We start from the raw sequence: 14,999 nt of genomic DNA on the forward strand, positions 1-14,999 counted from the left end.
TCAATACACATGTCACCCCCTGAAGGTGGTATTGCACGGAATTGCAGACGATTTTTTTCCCGTCACCCCCACACCCAAAAAAAAAAAAAAAAAGCCATTGCATTTCGTTATTACTCCTTACTATTACTTTTTTTTTGGTAAGACTCCCTACTATTACTGTTAGTCTGTTACAGTCTTTTAAATTTGATATTTAATTAACCCATATTTTTATCATTCTTTATTAGTATTTGGCTATGCTATTATCCCATTTTTCTGATATATTGCACGTAATAGGTATAAATCAATTAAAATTTTTTACCACCACCTCATCACCCCCCCCAAAAAAAAAACACAAATTTTCCTCTTTTATCATATTATTATTATTATTAATTTTTTTTTGTGGATCGAGCGTCCACGGAAGATGTGGTTTTCCTTCATTCTCAGGATCTGAGCTTCCTCTCTAGACTGGTTTTCTTGCTCAGCATAAAGAAGTGGTTTGAATTTCCCTTAGTTATTTTTTCAAGTCGTCACTCCTCATCACATTTATTTTCTTGGTACAAGTCGAGCTTTCTTTCTTGTTCGGGATTGTTTCCTTCTGGATTGATTTATATCATTTAAGAAGTATTTCATTTCAAATTTTGATTTATTATTACTGTTTTTTTCTTACTTCAACGTTTTATTTGTGACTTCTGAGGTCTGTGCCTCTACAGATTGAGAGGTTCCGTATCTCTCTCTCTCTCGGAATTCGGTATCTCCTAAGATCGGTTGCGTATTGGCTTGTGAATGGAAGTGAAGGGCTTATAGTGGCGTTGAAGGATTTGGAGTAAAATGTTATATTTGAAGCAACCGCGCTCCATTTTAGGGTTTTGGAGTTTGGAACTCTGGTGATCTCATCTAGCGCATGTCCGTTTGATCACTCCCGAGCCGGAGGCTCGGGATCCGAATCATGGCGTCAGACAACGAGCCACGACGGGCTGGGATCGAAGAGGAGCCGGACCCGAGGGGTTGTTATCTGCAGAAATTCAAACTCTACGAGACTCGATCGGTAAATCAACTTTTACGACTTGTCTTGTTTTTATTTGTTGCTTTTCATTTGGTTCGTCTTTCCAATCGGCGGCATAATTGTTGAAGACGTTGAATAATTATCTCATAAAATCTTTTTATTTGGCAATGATTGTGTTGACAGTTTTACGTGCTCAAAGCTCTGCTCCTATGTTTGTAAGTGTTGATTTGCTTGGCCAAGTCGCGTATAACAAGTAATAGTTGTGTTGTGTACTTTTTCAGCGGCTATAAATTAGTTTTGCAAGTCATATGATATTCTTACTAATCAACTTTCGCTGGTCCATCTGGTCAGATCTATTAATTTCTCAGAATGCCAGTTGTGATGATTTCTGGTGTTTCCTTTGTTTATTCTCTCCATAACTACAGAAAAATCAAATATAATCGTGGTTTCTTGCTTTGTTGTTTTCTTTTGTGAATGATAGAATTATGCTCCAGATTCTATACTGAAATTGAAACAGAAGATACTAAAGGCAAAAGTGTCATAATTGATGAGTTGGAGTAGCTCAAAAGTAGGTTCAATATCTTCATCCCACCCCCACCCCCACCCCCACCCCAATTGTGGTTCCACAATTTTCGGAGTTGCTGTCTTGCAGATATTATACAGTGCAAAAAACGATAATGAGGAAAAAACATTGATAGGTTGAACATAAAGATGATATATTGAGCTTTTAAAGTCATGTTCTAATCTGAATGTCTGCTTATCGAGTTTATTATATAGACGACTCAATAATTGTTGTTTAACTAAGTTGATGTTGGAATTTCCTGACTCATGCATCGTTGATTTATGGCGTGCACAAATTTGTAGGATCTTAAAGCATTCCTCATTAAGTAGAATGTTCATCGTTATTCGTAGAAGAAAGATACTTTTGATAGCCCTTCTAAGCAGTGTTTCCTCGATGGTCTGCCTATTTTGAGCCACTTGGAGTGCTCCTCTGGTCAAAGTGATCACTGGATTGGAAGCTCCCTTTGGATTAGCCAGGTTTCAAGTCGAGTGTCCCATCTCCACTATATGGCCTCCATGCTAGGATTTTTGCTGTTCTATTTTCGACGATTAAACCAAAGTTGCCCCAAGCCCAAAGTTGATGTTCAATTAATGGAAGCTTCATATCTCCACTTGGTAAAACAAGATCATGCTTATACTTTGCTAGACATACTTTGTAGACAACATGTCCACAGAATTTGAGCACCAACATAAATGGCGGTTGGCATATATTTATCCATCAAGGAAAATGAATCCTATTATTATTATGGGAGAAAGAATGCTCCCCGTTCCTATGGCTCCTGCGTGTCCTCTCATTGGCTCGTGCGCTGGCACAGAGCCATAAGGATGGGGAACATTCCTTTTCATTATTATTATTATTATTATTATTATTATTATTATTATTATTATTATTATTATTATCTTTATCAGTATTATTGTTGTTGTTTTCATAGTTGAAAAACCAGTTTTTTCGATTCGACTAGTTCTTTTCAGAACCTAGTGACTCGGACAAGTCAAACTGGTCAGGGGGAGTTATGTTTTTTCTTATTTTTTTAATATCTTCTTTCTCCTTCTTCGAGTGAGAAGGGGCTAAGGCTGTGGTTGCTTCACAGGTGAGTAGAAAAAAGAGCTAATATTGAAGACAATGAATAAAAATTCTAGGGTTATGTTTAGTCGTAGATTAAAATTATAGTCTATGAATAGTATATCCCTTCCCAAAAAAAGAAGAGACTCAGTGAGTTTCACATGACTCAGGAAAAACACCGAGTCAATGAAAACTCGGACTGACTTGGACCTAGTTTGGTCAATTCTTAACCCTGGGCGAGTCTTCATGACTCTTGATCAGGTTTCATGTTTTTCTAACTCGACTTGGGTGACTCCCCCGAGTCAAATCCTTGGTTTCCAACCATATTGTTGTTGCTATTATTATTTTGTGGGGTGGGGTTTCCATGTATGTCATGTTTTTAGTTGAGATTTGCTAATTAAGTCTTGCAATATGAATTTTATTGTGTTTTTGCTTGATGAAAATCTATCTCGATTGTTGTTGTGTTAAACACCACATCCTGGATTTGTCTGAGATTTTTTGATATGCTAATCATGCTGATATGTTGGCTCATTTCTTGAAACTTGTGGTGCATTATGGGTACATACAATGGTTAGTTCCAGGTTTGGATAGAATTTTTGGACCTGTGGTTGGGTCTTTTGAGGGGAGTTTGTACCTAACTTTCCTCATGCTCTTCCCACTTTGCTACTAGAACCTACTTCATAAAGGTCCATCTTTTTTTTTTTTGGGGGGGGCGAATAATAAATTCATTACCAAAGAGGAAAAGAGAGGGAATATACAGCCCCGAGGGGAAAGAGAACAAAAACAAAAGAAAAAGCCAGGAAACAAAAAGAAGGGGGATAGAGACCCATTACAAGGGCTCGGGGGGTGGGGAGGGAGAAGAAGGGGGGATCCACCAAGATGCCTTAAGAAGTCTGTTCCTAGGGGAGTCACGACATAGCCTACGAGGGAGTGAGCGAATCTTGGAACTAACATCAAATAGATGGCTTTCCAAATAATGTCGAAAGAGTGAGAGTTGGAAGTTCATCTACGAAGATTCCATTCCCATCCAGATGTGGGTCACTGTGGCGCAGAAAGCGAGCTTGCCAACACTGTAATAGATAGAAGGTCCACCAAAGGTCATATTAACCTAGATCCACTCTCTAGGGAGGGGCAAGATTCTTCTCCTACCAGGCCAGCTATGCGAGAGAACTTTTTTCCAAATAGAGGAAGGATGCTCAGAGTCTTTAGTCCCATTCCAGAAGAGACAATGGGAGGGGGGAAACATTGATATGACGGGAGAGGAGGAAGGATTGGGTGGGGAGGCAATTGGAAAGAGCTCTCCAGACAGTGAAGCTATGCCTGGGGATGTGGCCTTTGAACCAGACAATCTTACACCACAGAGCCAGTTGGCAATGGGGGCGAAGAAGATTCCAAGCAGAGGATAGCTAAAGGATCCATCTTTTTCATCAATGGCCTTGAGTTGTGCCGTGGTTGTACCTCAGAGCTCCTCTCTGGGAGAGAGAGTAACAAGATGGAATGTGTTCATTGTTTTTTGTTTGTTTTTCCCTTGTGAAAATTTCTTTAATGAATTAAGGCTTTTTACATTAACTTGGTCATTTGACTGATTACCAATTGAAGATTCGTTGACATTGTTATTTTACTTATTTTAATCTGGATTTATTTTCACTTGTTGACTGCAATTATTAAGTGTTTATATTGAAGTTTGGTTTTACACCCTTAAGTACATTAATGTGTTGTATCATTTTCTCTTTACTCTGTTTCCATGATTTTATGTTGCCTTGTGGTTTTCACATAAAATTTATACATTCTGTTTTGAACTTTTTTCTTGCACAGAACTTTTACATGATAGGTAGAGACAAGAGTAGAACATTTTGGAGGGTATTAAAGATAGACAGGTTAGAGCCTTCTGAGCTGAATATTCTTGAGGATTCTACCACATACTCGGAAGGCGAATGTTATGACTTGTTGAAGCGGATAAATGAAGGGAACAGGTCCACCGGTGGACTTAAGTTTGTCACTACTTGTTATGGAATTGTTGGTATGTATGATTCATTTGCAAAATCTTATGTTATGTTTTAAGACTCTTGATATCTTCATTGCAGCACTAATTTTGATTTTCTTTTCTCAGGGTTCATTAAATTTTTGGGACCATACTACATGCTGCTTATTACAAAAAGAAGGCAGATTGGTAAAATAGGTGGCCATATGGTATATGCAGTCACAAAGAGCGAGATGATTCCACTGCCAAGCCCTACTGTGCGGTCAAAAATGGCTAATTCTAAAGATGAGAACAGGTCTTTGTCCAATCTAGGTGTAAATGTATAATGCCCATGGTGCTTCTAAAGGAGACACTAGAAACTACTAGTCAGAATCGTTCATTGTTCCTATGTATGTAGATGGGGATTTTTTTAATGTTATCTTGTTATTCATTGCTTCTAATTAACTGTTTTTGGAACAAATAATCTAAAATTTTTATCTTTTTATTTCCCATAATAGTATTTAAGCTTCAAATATGGTGGACTTTCATATTCAATCTCTGGTATATGTGGAATACACCCTTCAATGTTAAATTGATGATGTCGTGAAGACAATCCAGCTTTTTCCTCCGAATTAGTCATGCTAGTTAAAGATGAAAAAAGTGGTGGAATTGTAAAATAAAGATAAATATTAATTTGCGTCCACATCTTTGGCTCTTTGCATCCTTTTAGTTTTACTGTTTCTTAGATGCTATATGGCAGTTCAGTTTCTGCAAATTTACCAATGCAAACTCCATGCTGTTGTGAGGTTAATATTGCATTTTGAATGAAACAAGGTATTATCCTGGTTTGTTAATTTTATCTTTTAGTTATGGTTAATAATTTAAAACAACTGTTTTATAAGTGGTTACTTTCTCATAGTTTTGGGAAATTTTGGGTAAAGCATATTCATGGATTTTTCTTTTTCTTTTTTGTTGTTAATGATGACTTAGATACAAGAAGCTCCTATGCACAGTGGATCTTACGAAGGACTTCTTTTTCAGCTACTCATACCACGTTATGTGTAGTCTTCAAAAGAACTTATGTGATAATCAGACAGGACAAGTCCTTTATGAAACAATGTTTGTCTGGAATGAGTATTTGACTCGGGGAATACGGAATCACCTCAAGAATAGTGTCTGGACAGTTGCTTTGGTCTATGGATTTTTTAAACAGGTAAGGGCTTTTGGGAAAATGACTTTGGTTTATTATCACTAAATACATGACTTAATAAATACAAAGATAAGCTAGAGACAGAGTTTTGTATATATGACTTTGTTCAACTTCACTGCTCATTGCCGAGACTGCTTTTCCAACTAGTCCTTGATATTATTGTAGAAAAATTTAAGGCTCGGTTTGGATCACAATAATTCAAGAAGACCGGAATGTCTTGATTTGCATTTCATCAGGTGGAGATATTTGGGAAAACCAGGAACTGTGTACCTTCACTTAAAAATTATGGAGTTTGATTTCCATTAAACTGTTGAAGGTATCTGCCTTTGTGGGTATCTACTCTGCTAGCTGCATGGTTTAGCATTACTAGATTCAATGTAAAACCTAGCCAATTCAGTTTGGGCTCTTATCATCTTATGATCCAAATGGAGCCTAATTGCAATCTAGTTTGTTGATATTGCAATTTCATGTTACAACTGAAATTACTAGTAGCATGATGCTTATCTCATCAAATCAATACACCTGGCAGATGTTTTATAAATAGTTGGGTATAAATTTGCAGGTTCATTGGATCAAATTGTTTCTACTCTTGTTGTAGAAATAAAGCATATTTCATTTTCTTCTGGAGAAATTAGAAGTTGTATGTGTTGCTGATAGATTTACATATTCTGCTGTAGGCTAAACTTTCAATTTCTGGGAGGGAATTCAAGTTGACTCTCATTGCTAGGCGCTCGCGTCATTTTGCTGGCACCAGGTTGGACTAAGTAGGATTTGTAAAGTACTTTGAGATCCTGTTATTTATCACAAGCGTAGGTTGTTCTTTGGGACACACGGTTTCAAGGAAAGGGTGATACTTGGGAGTACTAAACTCGTTGTCTTTAGAACGATGGTGATTTATCTTCTACACATTGTGGAGTTACAAGGGGCTAGGATGTACTACATGTTAGTCCAAATTAGACCGTAGCAGTTGCTTAAGCAAATAGACTCCAGAATAGTGTGACCCATGCACATGAATATGGTTGGTTATGATTCTTGGATTAGGATGAAGTGGGTTCCGGAGATGGTGAATCATGACACCTCTGCTTGTGTAGTACAGTTTGGAACACAAAAATTATCCTTCTCAAGAATTCCCTTGTTTTTCTATTATGTGTGTTGATATTGAAGTTCAAGCTACTTATCTTTTCTCCATTTGTTTTGTGCAGGTATCTCAAACGAGGTGTAAATGAGAAGGGTAGAGTGGCTAATGATGTTGAGACAGAACAGATTGTGTTTGAAGATGTCCCTGAGGGATGTCCAATACAAATAAGTTCTGTTGTGCAGAACCGGGGCTCAATTCCCCTATTCTGGTCCCAAGAAACTTCACGTTTGAATTTAAAACCTGATATTATATGTATGCAGTTCTTCCTTCAATAGCATCCTAAGTAATAATCACTTATAATTGTTGTTACTCACGTTTTTCTACCTGATTCCAGTGTCAAAGAAGGATCAAAATTATGAAGCTACTCGACTTCATTTTGAGAATCTTGCCAAGAGATATGGAAACCCAATAATCATTTTGAATTTAATTAAGGTAATGTATGATCTTAAGTCTTAATTCTATCTGTGTTGAAACTACTTGGGAATTTGGGATGCTAAAACTCTTCTTTAATTCATGATATCCTTGTAATGGGATTTTCCAATATTTCTTTTATTTGATTGTTAATTTCATTGTTGGCTTTTAACAGACACGAGAGAAAAAGCCCCGGGAATCCATACTTCGTGCAGAGTTTGCAAATGCAATTGAATATCTTAATAAAGACCTATCAGAAGAGGACCGCTTAAAGTTTCTTCATTGGGATCTACACAAACATTCTAGGAAGTATGTGGCTTCTCTGCTTAATATTTGGGTTTATCTCTTTCTTAGTTCTGATGCCAATTCTCTTCTATAGTGGAATGATTCTAAGTTGAAAAGAATATGGTTATTTTTCAGCAAAACTACAAATGTTTTGGCTCTACTTGGCAAAGTGGCTGCATATGCGTTGAACTTCACAGGTTTCTTTTACTGTCAAGTGACACCATTTTTGAGACCTGAGGGATCTTTGAAGCGGCTTCAGTTCGAGTAAGTGTTGCCTAAAATTTCATTAGCTCGCTGTTTTGGTGAACTTTACATTTATCAAATGTTGGACCTTTAGGTGTGGGTTTTCTTTTCCTGAATCTGTTAAACTTCTTTTATTGGTGCATTCCGTAATTTTTCCTCTTACAAGTCTATATAACATTCCCTTTTTGTAAGAGACATTTTTGACATGTAACGGTAGTAGAACACATTGATGAATGTTCTACATCACATTTGCTTGCACTCTTTACTCACTCTCTTATCTACTGACTGTGAAGTGTGGTAAAAGTAGAGGGGTGGGGGAGGAGAGGGGCACACATTTGTCATGCCTCAAGCTAGGGGCATGTGCCTCATCTGTCAGCAAATTATGGTAAAAAGAAATCCTAAAATTACAAAAAAAGAAAAGTCTAATTTTTAACTTTGGTTTTCTGACAAAAGTGCGACAAAATGATTAGTGTTGGTGTATGATGTCTTGTATTCCGTCGCAGTTTAATCCAGGGAGTACTGGTGTAGCACCTAGACAGGCAGGACGGCGGTCCAGTTAGTCGGTTAGTGGGCCGTGGGGGTTGCAAGGGGGGCAGGAGGCCCCCTTGCATAGCAGGGGGTGTAGGGGGCGCAGCCCCCCGCTCGAATTTTTTATTTGAGGGCGATTTTGTATTTTCCGGATTAGAGTTTTTTCGCTATATATTTGTAACAAGGGTTTTTTTCTCTGTAATGCAAGCAATACTGAGAGGTGTGAGGACGAGCGTTGTAACCCTATTCTCCATTGATAGTGAAGCAGGATCTCATCTCACCAGGGACGTAGGCAACCTTGCCGAACCTCGTAAAAATCCGTGTGCATTGTTTGTTTTGTTTTTCCATTATCTTTTGCATCATTTTAGGGTTGCGTTTCTACAATTAGGGCATATCACATTTGGCCTGAAAAGGAAAGAGGCTAGTTAGGGACGGGGTGAGCAGAGAGAGATGCAATAAACAAAGCACTGAATACGCTAGATAAGATTTTTGAACCTAAGTTTGGAGAAGGTTCTGCTTAGTTGGCTGGTGTAATTGATATGGCCACCTTGGGCGTATGTGGTGAAATTGTAACTTGTAAAATGGAGACCATGTTGTACTCATCCTATTGGTATGTGCATTTCTAGATCCTTAACGTTGTGTCCATATTGCATCCATTTGTACGCAATTGGATATTTGTTTTGAGGCCAGGGTGGATGGGGCAATCTGGGTTGGGAATTGCACAATCAAATCCCAACATGGATGTAAAGGCCATGATTAGAATATTAGATGGGATTCTGAAGAGATTCTAGATTCCATATTCTTGCTTATCCGCAAGATCCCACACAAAAGTCTCAGATTCTAGGATTTACTAATCGCCTCAAGAAATGGTGAGAATATGAGAATTGCCTTATCATCCAATGCAAGAATTGAGATAATTCTCATATTAGATTCCAGAGGCAGGGTGGTAGAATCCACCGAAACCTAGCACTCCACTCATTTCTGATTCTGTGCTTGTATCCTGAACTAGAATCCTCTTCAAATGTGGCCTGAGTGTATTTATTAACCAAACACTTAGAAATATGGGGAATACCATGTTATTTAGCCAAACTTTGTGGGCAGCTCTTTGGACAACTTATTTTGGCCCCCTGATTTCCAAGATTTTGATGCAGAATTGCGCAAAGAGTTGTCTGTTATTGACTAAGACCAATCCATCTGGTTCATCTGCTAACCTTTGAGCCAGCTTCATTAATATGCCCTTTTATTTGGGTCAAATCATTCATGTGTCCATTGAGACATGCCTTTTTTCAGAACATTGCATTTGATGCCACCCATATGTAAGATTTGGTTGTCTTGTACATTCTCTCCGCATTCCTAAATAAATTTTGGAAAATCTGAATGTAACTGTAGTGGTGATTTTTAATGCTTCAGAACCTGCCACTGTGGTAATACATGGGTGGGTCCATGTGATAAGAATACCCTACACCAATCTGACTTTCTCACTAAAAAGTTCAGCTAAATAAGATGAGGGAACGGCTCAAATTACAAATATTTTCATTTTGTGTTATTATATTCATTTTCGTAATTGGGTCTAACTTTGAGCCCCTTCCCATTCTCTTCTCTGGTTTAAATTGTGAGATATGAGATGGGTGCTACATTCTGTGATGTGGATTCACACATGTAGTACCATGTGGAAGGTTTTGAAAGGTAAATGCTACTAGGCATATTTAAAAGCTCCCATAAATATTTATTTTTCTGTTACCCAAAAAAGGACTTAAGTTCCCCATCACCCATGGTGAAACAAGAATTCCTTCATCATGGGCATCTGTACCGTCGGATGCTCAAGGGGGAGGGGTAGTTTCAAACCCAGACAGTAGGGGGTGGGAGTTTGTGATGGGACTAGTCCCATAGATGGTCACATCACCAATGACAAGGAGATTCGTCCTCCCCCACTGGTGAAGGAAAACTTTTGCCAAAAAAAAAATGGTGCAAGACAGGCTGGGTTAAATTTCTCATCCACCATGTACTGGGTCTTTGTTGATGACTACTGTAGATTTTTGGATATTGGGAAGTGTAGTTCTTGAGTCTAACGAGAACTGGCCCCATTGCATCTCTTTCACATTTATAGGTTTTGGTTTGGTTGACAGGAAAGATGATGCAGCAGGTGATTGGTCTCATCATAACCATTGCAACTTTAACAAGGAAGTTACGAATAACCTGGAGGCAGGACAGAGCGAAGATAATCTTGTTGTAGGTAAAGTTGGACAAAGCGAAGATAGTCATGATGGAGGCAGTCAGTCAGTCAAACCACCCATGTTCCAAAAGGGCGTCCTCAGGACCAATTGCATAGATTGCTTGGATCGCACAAATGTTGCGCAGTATGCTTACGGTTTGGCTGCTCTTGGGCATCAGCTACATGCATTGGGGTTTATTGATGTTCCAAAAATAGACTTGGATGCCCCTTTAGCAGATGATTTAATGAGGTTTTATGAGACAATGGGTGACACCCTTGCACTCCAATATGGTGGATCTGCTGCTCACAACAAGGTAATATTCTCTGATTGTGGGAATGGTTATATTTCATTGAAGATCCCAACTTAGTTTTGTTTTTCATGTCTAATGGATGGTGAAAATTCTAATTTGCAAGTTGCAAGTCAGGATGCACTACCCGAGTCTCTCTGACCTGCCAGGCCATAGTCGATCAGAATAATGTTCCTGGCTGTATTTTCTTTTGCTTTCTATTTGGTCATGGAAAGGGCAGGAGAAGATTCTCCTAGGTTGGAACCACTGTGCTGTGAAGGTCCATATCCACTGTATAGTTGTCCTATGCATTTGCATATGCAGGTAGTTGAAGGTCTCCTATTTCCACCTTCTTGTGCAGGATTAAAAGCTCTTTCAAATGAGTTTAACTGAATTTTTAGAACAATCCCGGCAGAAAACGGGGGGTGGGGATAAAAAACTGGGCACTCATTTAGGTTTGGTATTAATGTTAAATCTCTCCCCCCATCCCCATCCTATGTTTAATTTTGATGCAGGAGCAGTTCCTTGGACCAGCCGAACCCATTTGGGAATTCCGTCGGGGCTGAACCGGGTTCAATTTTTGTCTGTGGTCTAATAGGATATTTTAGGATCTTATTTATTTATATTTTGGGATTAGCATGTAATCTTTTATTTGGGTAGGTTAAGTAAGATAGTTACTAGGACTTAGTTTCCTAATTATTTTCAGTTTCCAAATTAGAATAGGTTTCTTTTCATGTTGGATTTCTTTTACTTTTATACATGTACTGTGCTATTAGAATTCAGATTTAATAATGAATTAAAAGTTGAGTCTATGTGGTGTGAGGTCTGCCTGGCTGCTAATGCGAAGGCTTGTTGTTTCTTCTCCTGTTTAGACAAGGCGGATACCCTGTTTTACCATCAAGTTTCAGCCTTCTTCATGTGATCATATCCTATCATCTTAGCTCTTGTTCTTCCCAGATTTGATATTTGTGTTTCTGTTTCTAATATCTCTTGAATCTTGACAGTATTCTGATATTAATATATCCTTATCAACAGATCCAAAGTACTTGCTCTGGTTTTTTGGTCAAGGAATGATCACTAGGGTAGGGCGATTCCATTCTTATACTTTCAGGTCAATCTGGACTGTTTTGAGCAGCCCAGCTTCATTGTTAGCTTTACCCCTCCTCTGGTTTGTGTTTGGAAGGTTGAAGACAACCCATTCCCCCCACCACCATTCCTTCTTTTTTTATCCTTGTTTCCAAAATACCCCTCTTCCTCTCCTTTATTACTTCCCACCATTCTTTTTCAACCACTTCAAGGTCAAACCCTCATTAATAATTAAAAATCTCCTTGTATCCTCGTCTTCATTTTTTTTCAAGTGACCCTACCCCTGTTTGGTTAGTTATAACCATGCCACTTCCCCTTTATGTTGAGATAAGTACAGTTCTACTACTCAATTCTTGAGTTGAGCTGTTTACTGATTGGGTGGGCCCATAGCAAGCCCAATGGTAGTTTGAGACCCGGGTTCTGCATCAAATTTAGACACTAAAAATTTATCGACTGGTTCACCTGCTGTACTGTTGAGTTGATGGTTGACCTCCATGGGAGCATCTGCAAGCTTGCAACCAAGCATATCAGTCTCACTGAGGAGATCTAAAACATATTTCTGCTAGGAAATAAAGATACCCCTATCGGACCTTGCAACTTTGATCCCAAGGAAATACCAAAGAGGCCCTAGATCTTTAGTCTCAAACTCTACTGCTGGCAGGGCTCTGAGATTAGAAATATCCTCATCATCGTTCCCCGGTAATTACTATATCGTCAACATAAATAATTAGAGCAGTAATCTGGTTACCTTTTCCCATGATGAATAGGGTATGATTTGCTTGACTCGGTACCCAAAGTTTTTCCATAGCTCTCATGAACCTGCCAAACCATGCCTTAGGAGATTGCTTGATGCCATATGATGACTTTTCAACTTGCAGACACGGCCAAGAGTGGATGATGATGCAAACCCAAGGGGATTATCCATATAGATTTCCTCTTCAAGATCTCCATTGAGAAACACATTCTTGATATGCAACTATTGAAGATTCCACCCCATATTGCCAGTAATGGACAGCAGTGCCCTAACATAATTCATATTTGCAACATGTGCAAAAGTCTCTTGGTATTCAATTCCATAGGTTTGGGTGAAACCTTTCGCTACCAAGCGTGCCTCTCAACAGTCCCATCTGCCCTTTGCTTGACTGTAAAGACCCATTTGCACCCAACTAACTTTTTCCCTTGAGGAGGAGGGACAAGTTTCCAGGTACCATTTTTGTCTAATGCCACCATTTCCTCAACCATAGCAGCTTTCCACTTTGGATCATCGATGGATTCTTTCCAACCTTCTAGAATAGACACAGAAGACAATGAAGAAACAAAGGCTCAATAGGCGGGATATAGTGATGCATAAGAAACAAAATGAACAACAATAGGACGATTATTTGCTAAGGGAGCTACAGTTACAATATCAAGTATGGGTGATGTAAATACAGTTGCACTTACCTGGTTGGACCAGCAGGACCGGTTGTGGAAGCCAAGGGCCAAGAATAATTGGTCCAGCCCAGGTTTTTGGTCCAACAAGGGTTGGTAGTAGTTAGTTTTACATTATGTCTTTTATTTGTTTTTGAGTAGGATACGTAGGAGGTAGAGAAATAGGTTTATGTTTAGAGTCTAAGTAGGAGTAGTTTTTTATTTTCCCTTTATATACTTACATAACTCGATGTTTAATTTTTAGAGTGAATTTAAATTTTAGAATTAGTGAATTCGTGTGTGGTGTGTGATCCCTTCCCCCTCTTGTGCGATTTTTCCCCTTCTCCCTAAGGCTACTCCATCAATGGGAGACTCTGAGGGAGCAACAAGATCAATAGGATCAACAGAAACAATATCAAGTGAGGGAATAGAAGTATTACCTAATACTGGTGGATCCAATGGAGGTGCTACAAAAGGGTATGGTTGGTCACTAATGGTGTCTTTTTCCTTGGACCTCCGAGTGTGAGTGATCATTCTCTTATAGACTGATTTGGTGGCTCCCCCTGGATAGGAGACATATCAATCAAGGTTTAAGATCTTGATCTTGATCTCACCCCTAGTCTTGCTAAACCAAAAAAGAGAAATCTGGCGAGATCTTGTTAGATCCCGCTCGTCTAGTGATTGGTTTTGTGGCCTCTGAAACTTTCCAATTACCCTATTTTAGGCTTTCTAAATACAGTGGAATCATTAATTTTTTAAAAATCAAACCCAAAATGGTACTTTGACTTTGTACCCTTCATCCTAGGCTATTCCACAATAACAACAAACAACCATTGACCTTGTTTATATAAAAAATGGGTTTGAGAAGTTTTTACCTAAAACGGTTCTAGAGAAGAAAAGGATCTTGATGTGATAATCTCCAATCTCCAAATGTTGAAGTTGTTAATCTCATTGTAGATGAGAAATTTGGCAAGAAAAATCATAAGAAATTCACCTTTTCTTCATAGCAGGGCGAGATGGGCGAGAGATGCCGAGTTGGGTCGAGTTAAAGGTCGAAATCATGTATATACCCCATGTGATTTTGTCTTGAGTCAAGTTGAGACTGGGATATTCATCGAGATCTCGATCGAGATAGTCTCGCCACTTTCAAAGAGCGAGATATTAGAGAGATCTTGCCGAGCTCTTAAACCCTAATATCAATGACTAATGGAAGCTCTTCCTTAAGGCACTCCCCCTGAAGAGTTGAGGTGAAATATGCTTTAGACCCATAAAAAGTGACGTCTGCGGTTACATAAAAGTGGAAAGTAGGAGGGTGATAACAATTATACCCCTTTTGAGAGGCCGAGTAACCAAGAAAGAGAGGTCGAGTAACCAAGAAAGACACACCTCAGCGCACAAGGATCAAGTTTGGAGCGGGATGGAGAGGATTTATAAGCAAAACAGGCACACCCAATGACCCGGGGAGGAAGATTTGAAACAATAGTAGTATCAGGAAGAAAGGAAATAGGAGGCTTGAAGTTAAGCACACTAGAAGGAACCCGGTTAATGAGCTGGGCAGTAGTGAGAACGGCATCACCCCAGAGGTGTTTGGGAACACTAGTGGCAAACATGAGAGCCCGAGCG

At 38.9% G+C, this 14,999-nt stretch overlaps 1 protein-coding gene across 2 annotated transcripts in view; it reads left to right on the forward strand.

Annotated features, from left to right (window-relative positions):
• The first annotated feature begins 372 nt into the window (after nucleotides 1–372).
• LOC122083789 (phosphoinositide phosphatase SAC2-like) overlaps nucleotides 373–14,999 on the forward strand; it is a 39,935-nt gene continuing 25,308 nt past the window's right edge. The window contains exons 1-11 of one of the 2 annotated variants that reach the window (XM_042651684.1): nucleotides 373–533; nucleotides 674–1,024; nucleotides 4,422–4,626; nucleotides 4,717–4,882; nucleotides 5,557–5,779; nucleotides 6,454–6,530; nucleotides 6,979–7,166; nucleotides 7,249–7,346; nucleotides 7,501–7,634; nucleotides 7,746–7,874; nucleotides 10,508–10,907. In XM_042651684.1, the coding sequence (XP_042507618.1) occupies nucleotides 926–1,024; nucleotides 4,422–4,626; nucleotides 4,717–4,882; nucleotides 5,557–5,779; nucleotides 6,454–6,530; nucleotides 6,979–7,166; nucleotides 7,249–7,346; nucleotides 7,501–7,634; nucleotides 7,746–7,874; nucleotides 10,508–10,907 (1,719 nt within the window). In that variant the 5' untranslated portion in view covers nucleotides 373–533; nucleotides 674–925. Of the gene's footprint in view, nucleotides 534–673; nucleotides 1,025–4,421; nucleotides 4,627–4,716; nucleotides 4,977–5,556; nucleotides 5,780–6,453; nucleotides 6,531–6,978; nucleotides 7,167–7,248; nucleotides 7,347–7,500; nucleotides 7,635–7,745; nucleotides 7,875–10,507; nucleotides 10,908–14,999 lie in introns of those variants that run through there. The other variant, XM_042651685.1, reaches the window with a different exon arrangement.

This window comes from Macadamia integrifolia, chromosome 7 (genome assembly GCF_013358625.1).
Source record: "Macadamia integrifolia cultivar HAES 741 chromosome 7, SCU_Mint_v3, whole genome shotgun sequence".
Classification (NCBI taxonomy): Eukaryota; Viridiplantae; Streptophyta; class Magnoliopsida; order Proteales; family Proteaceae; genus Macadamia; species Macadamia integrifolia.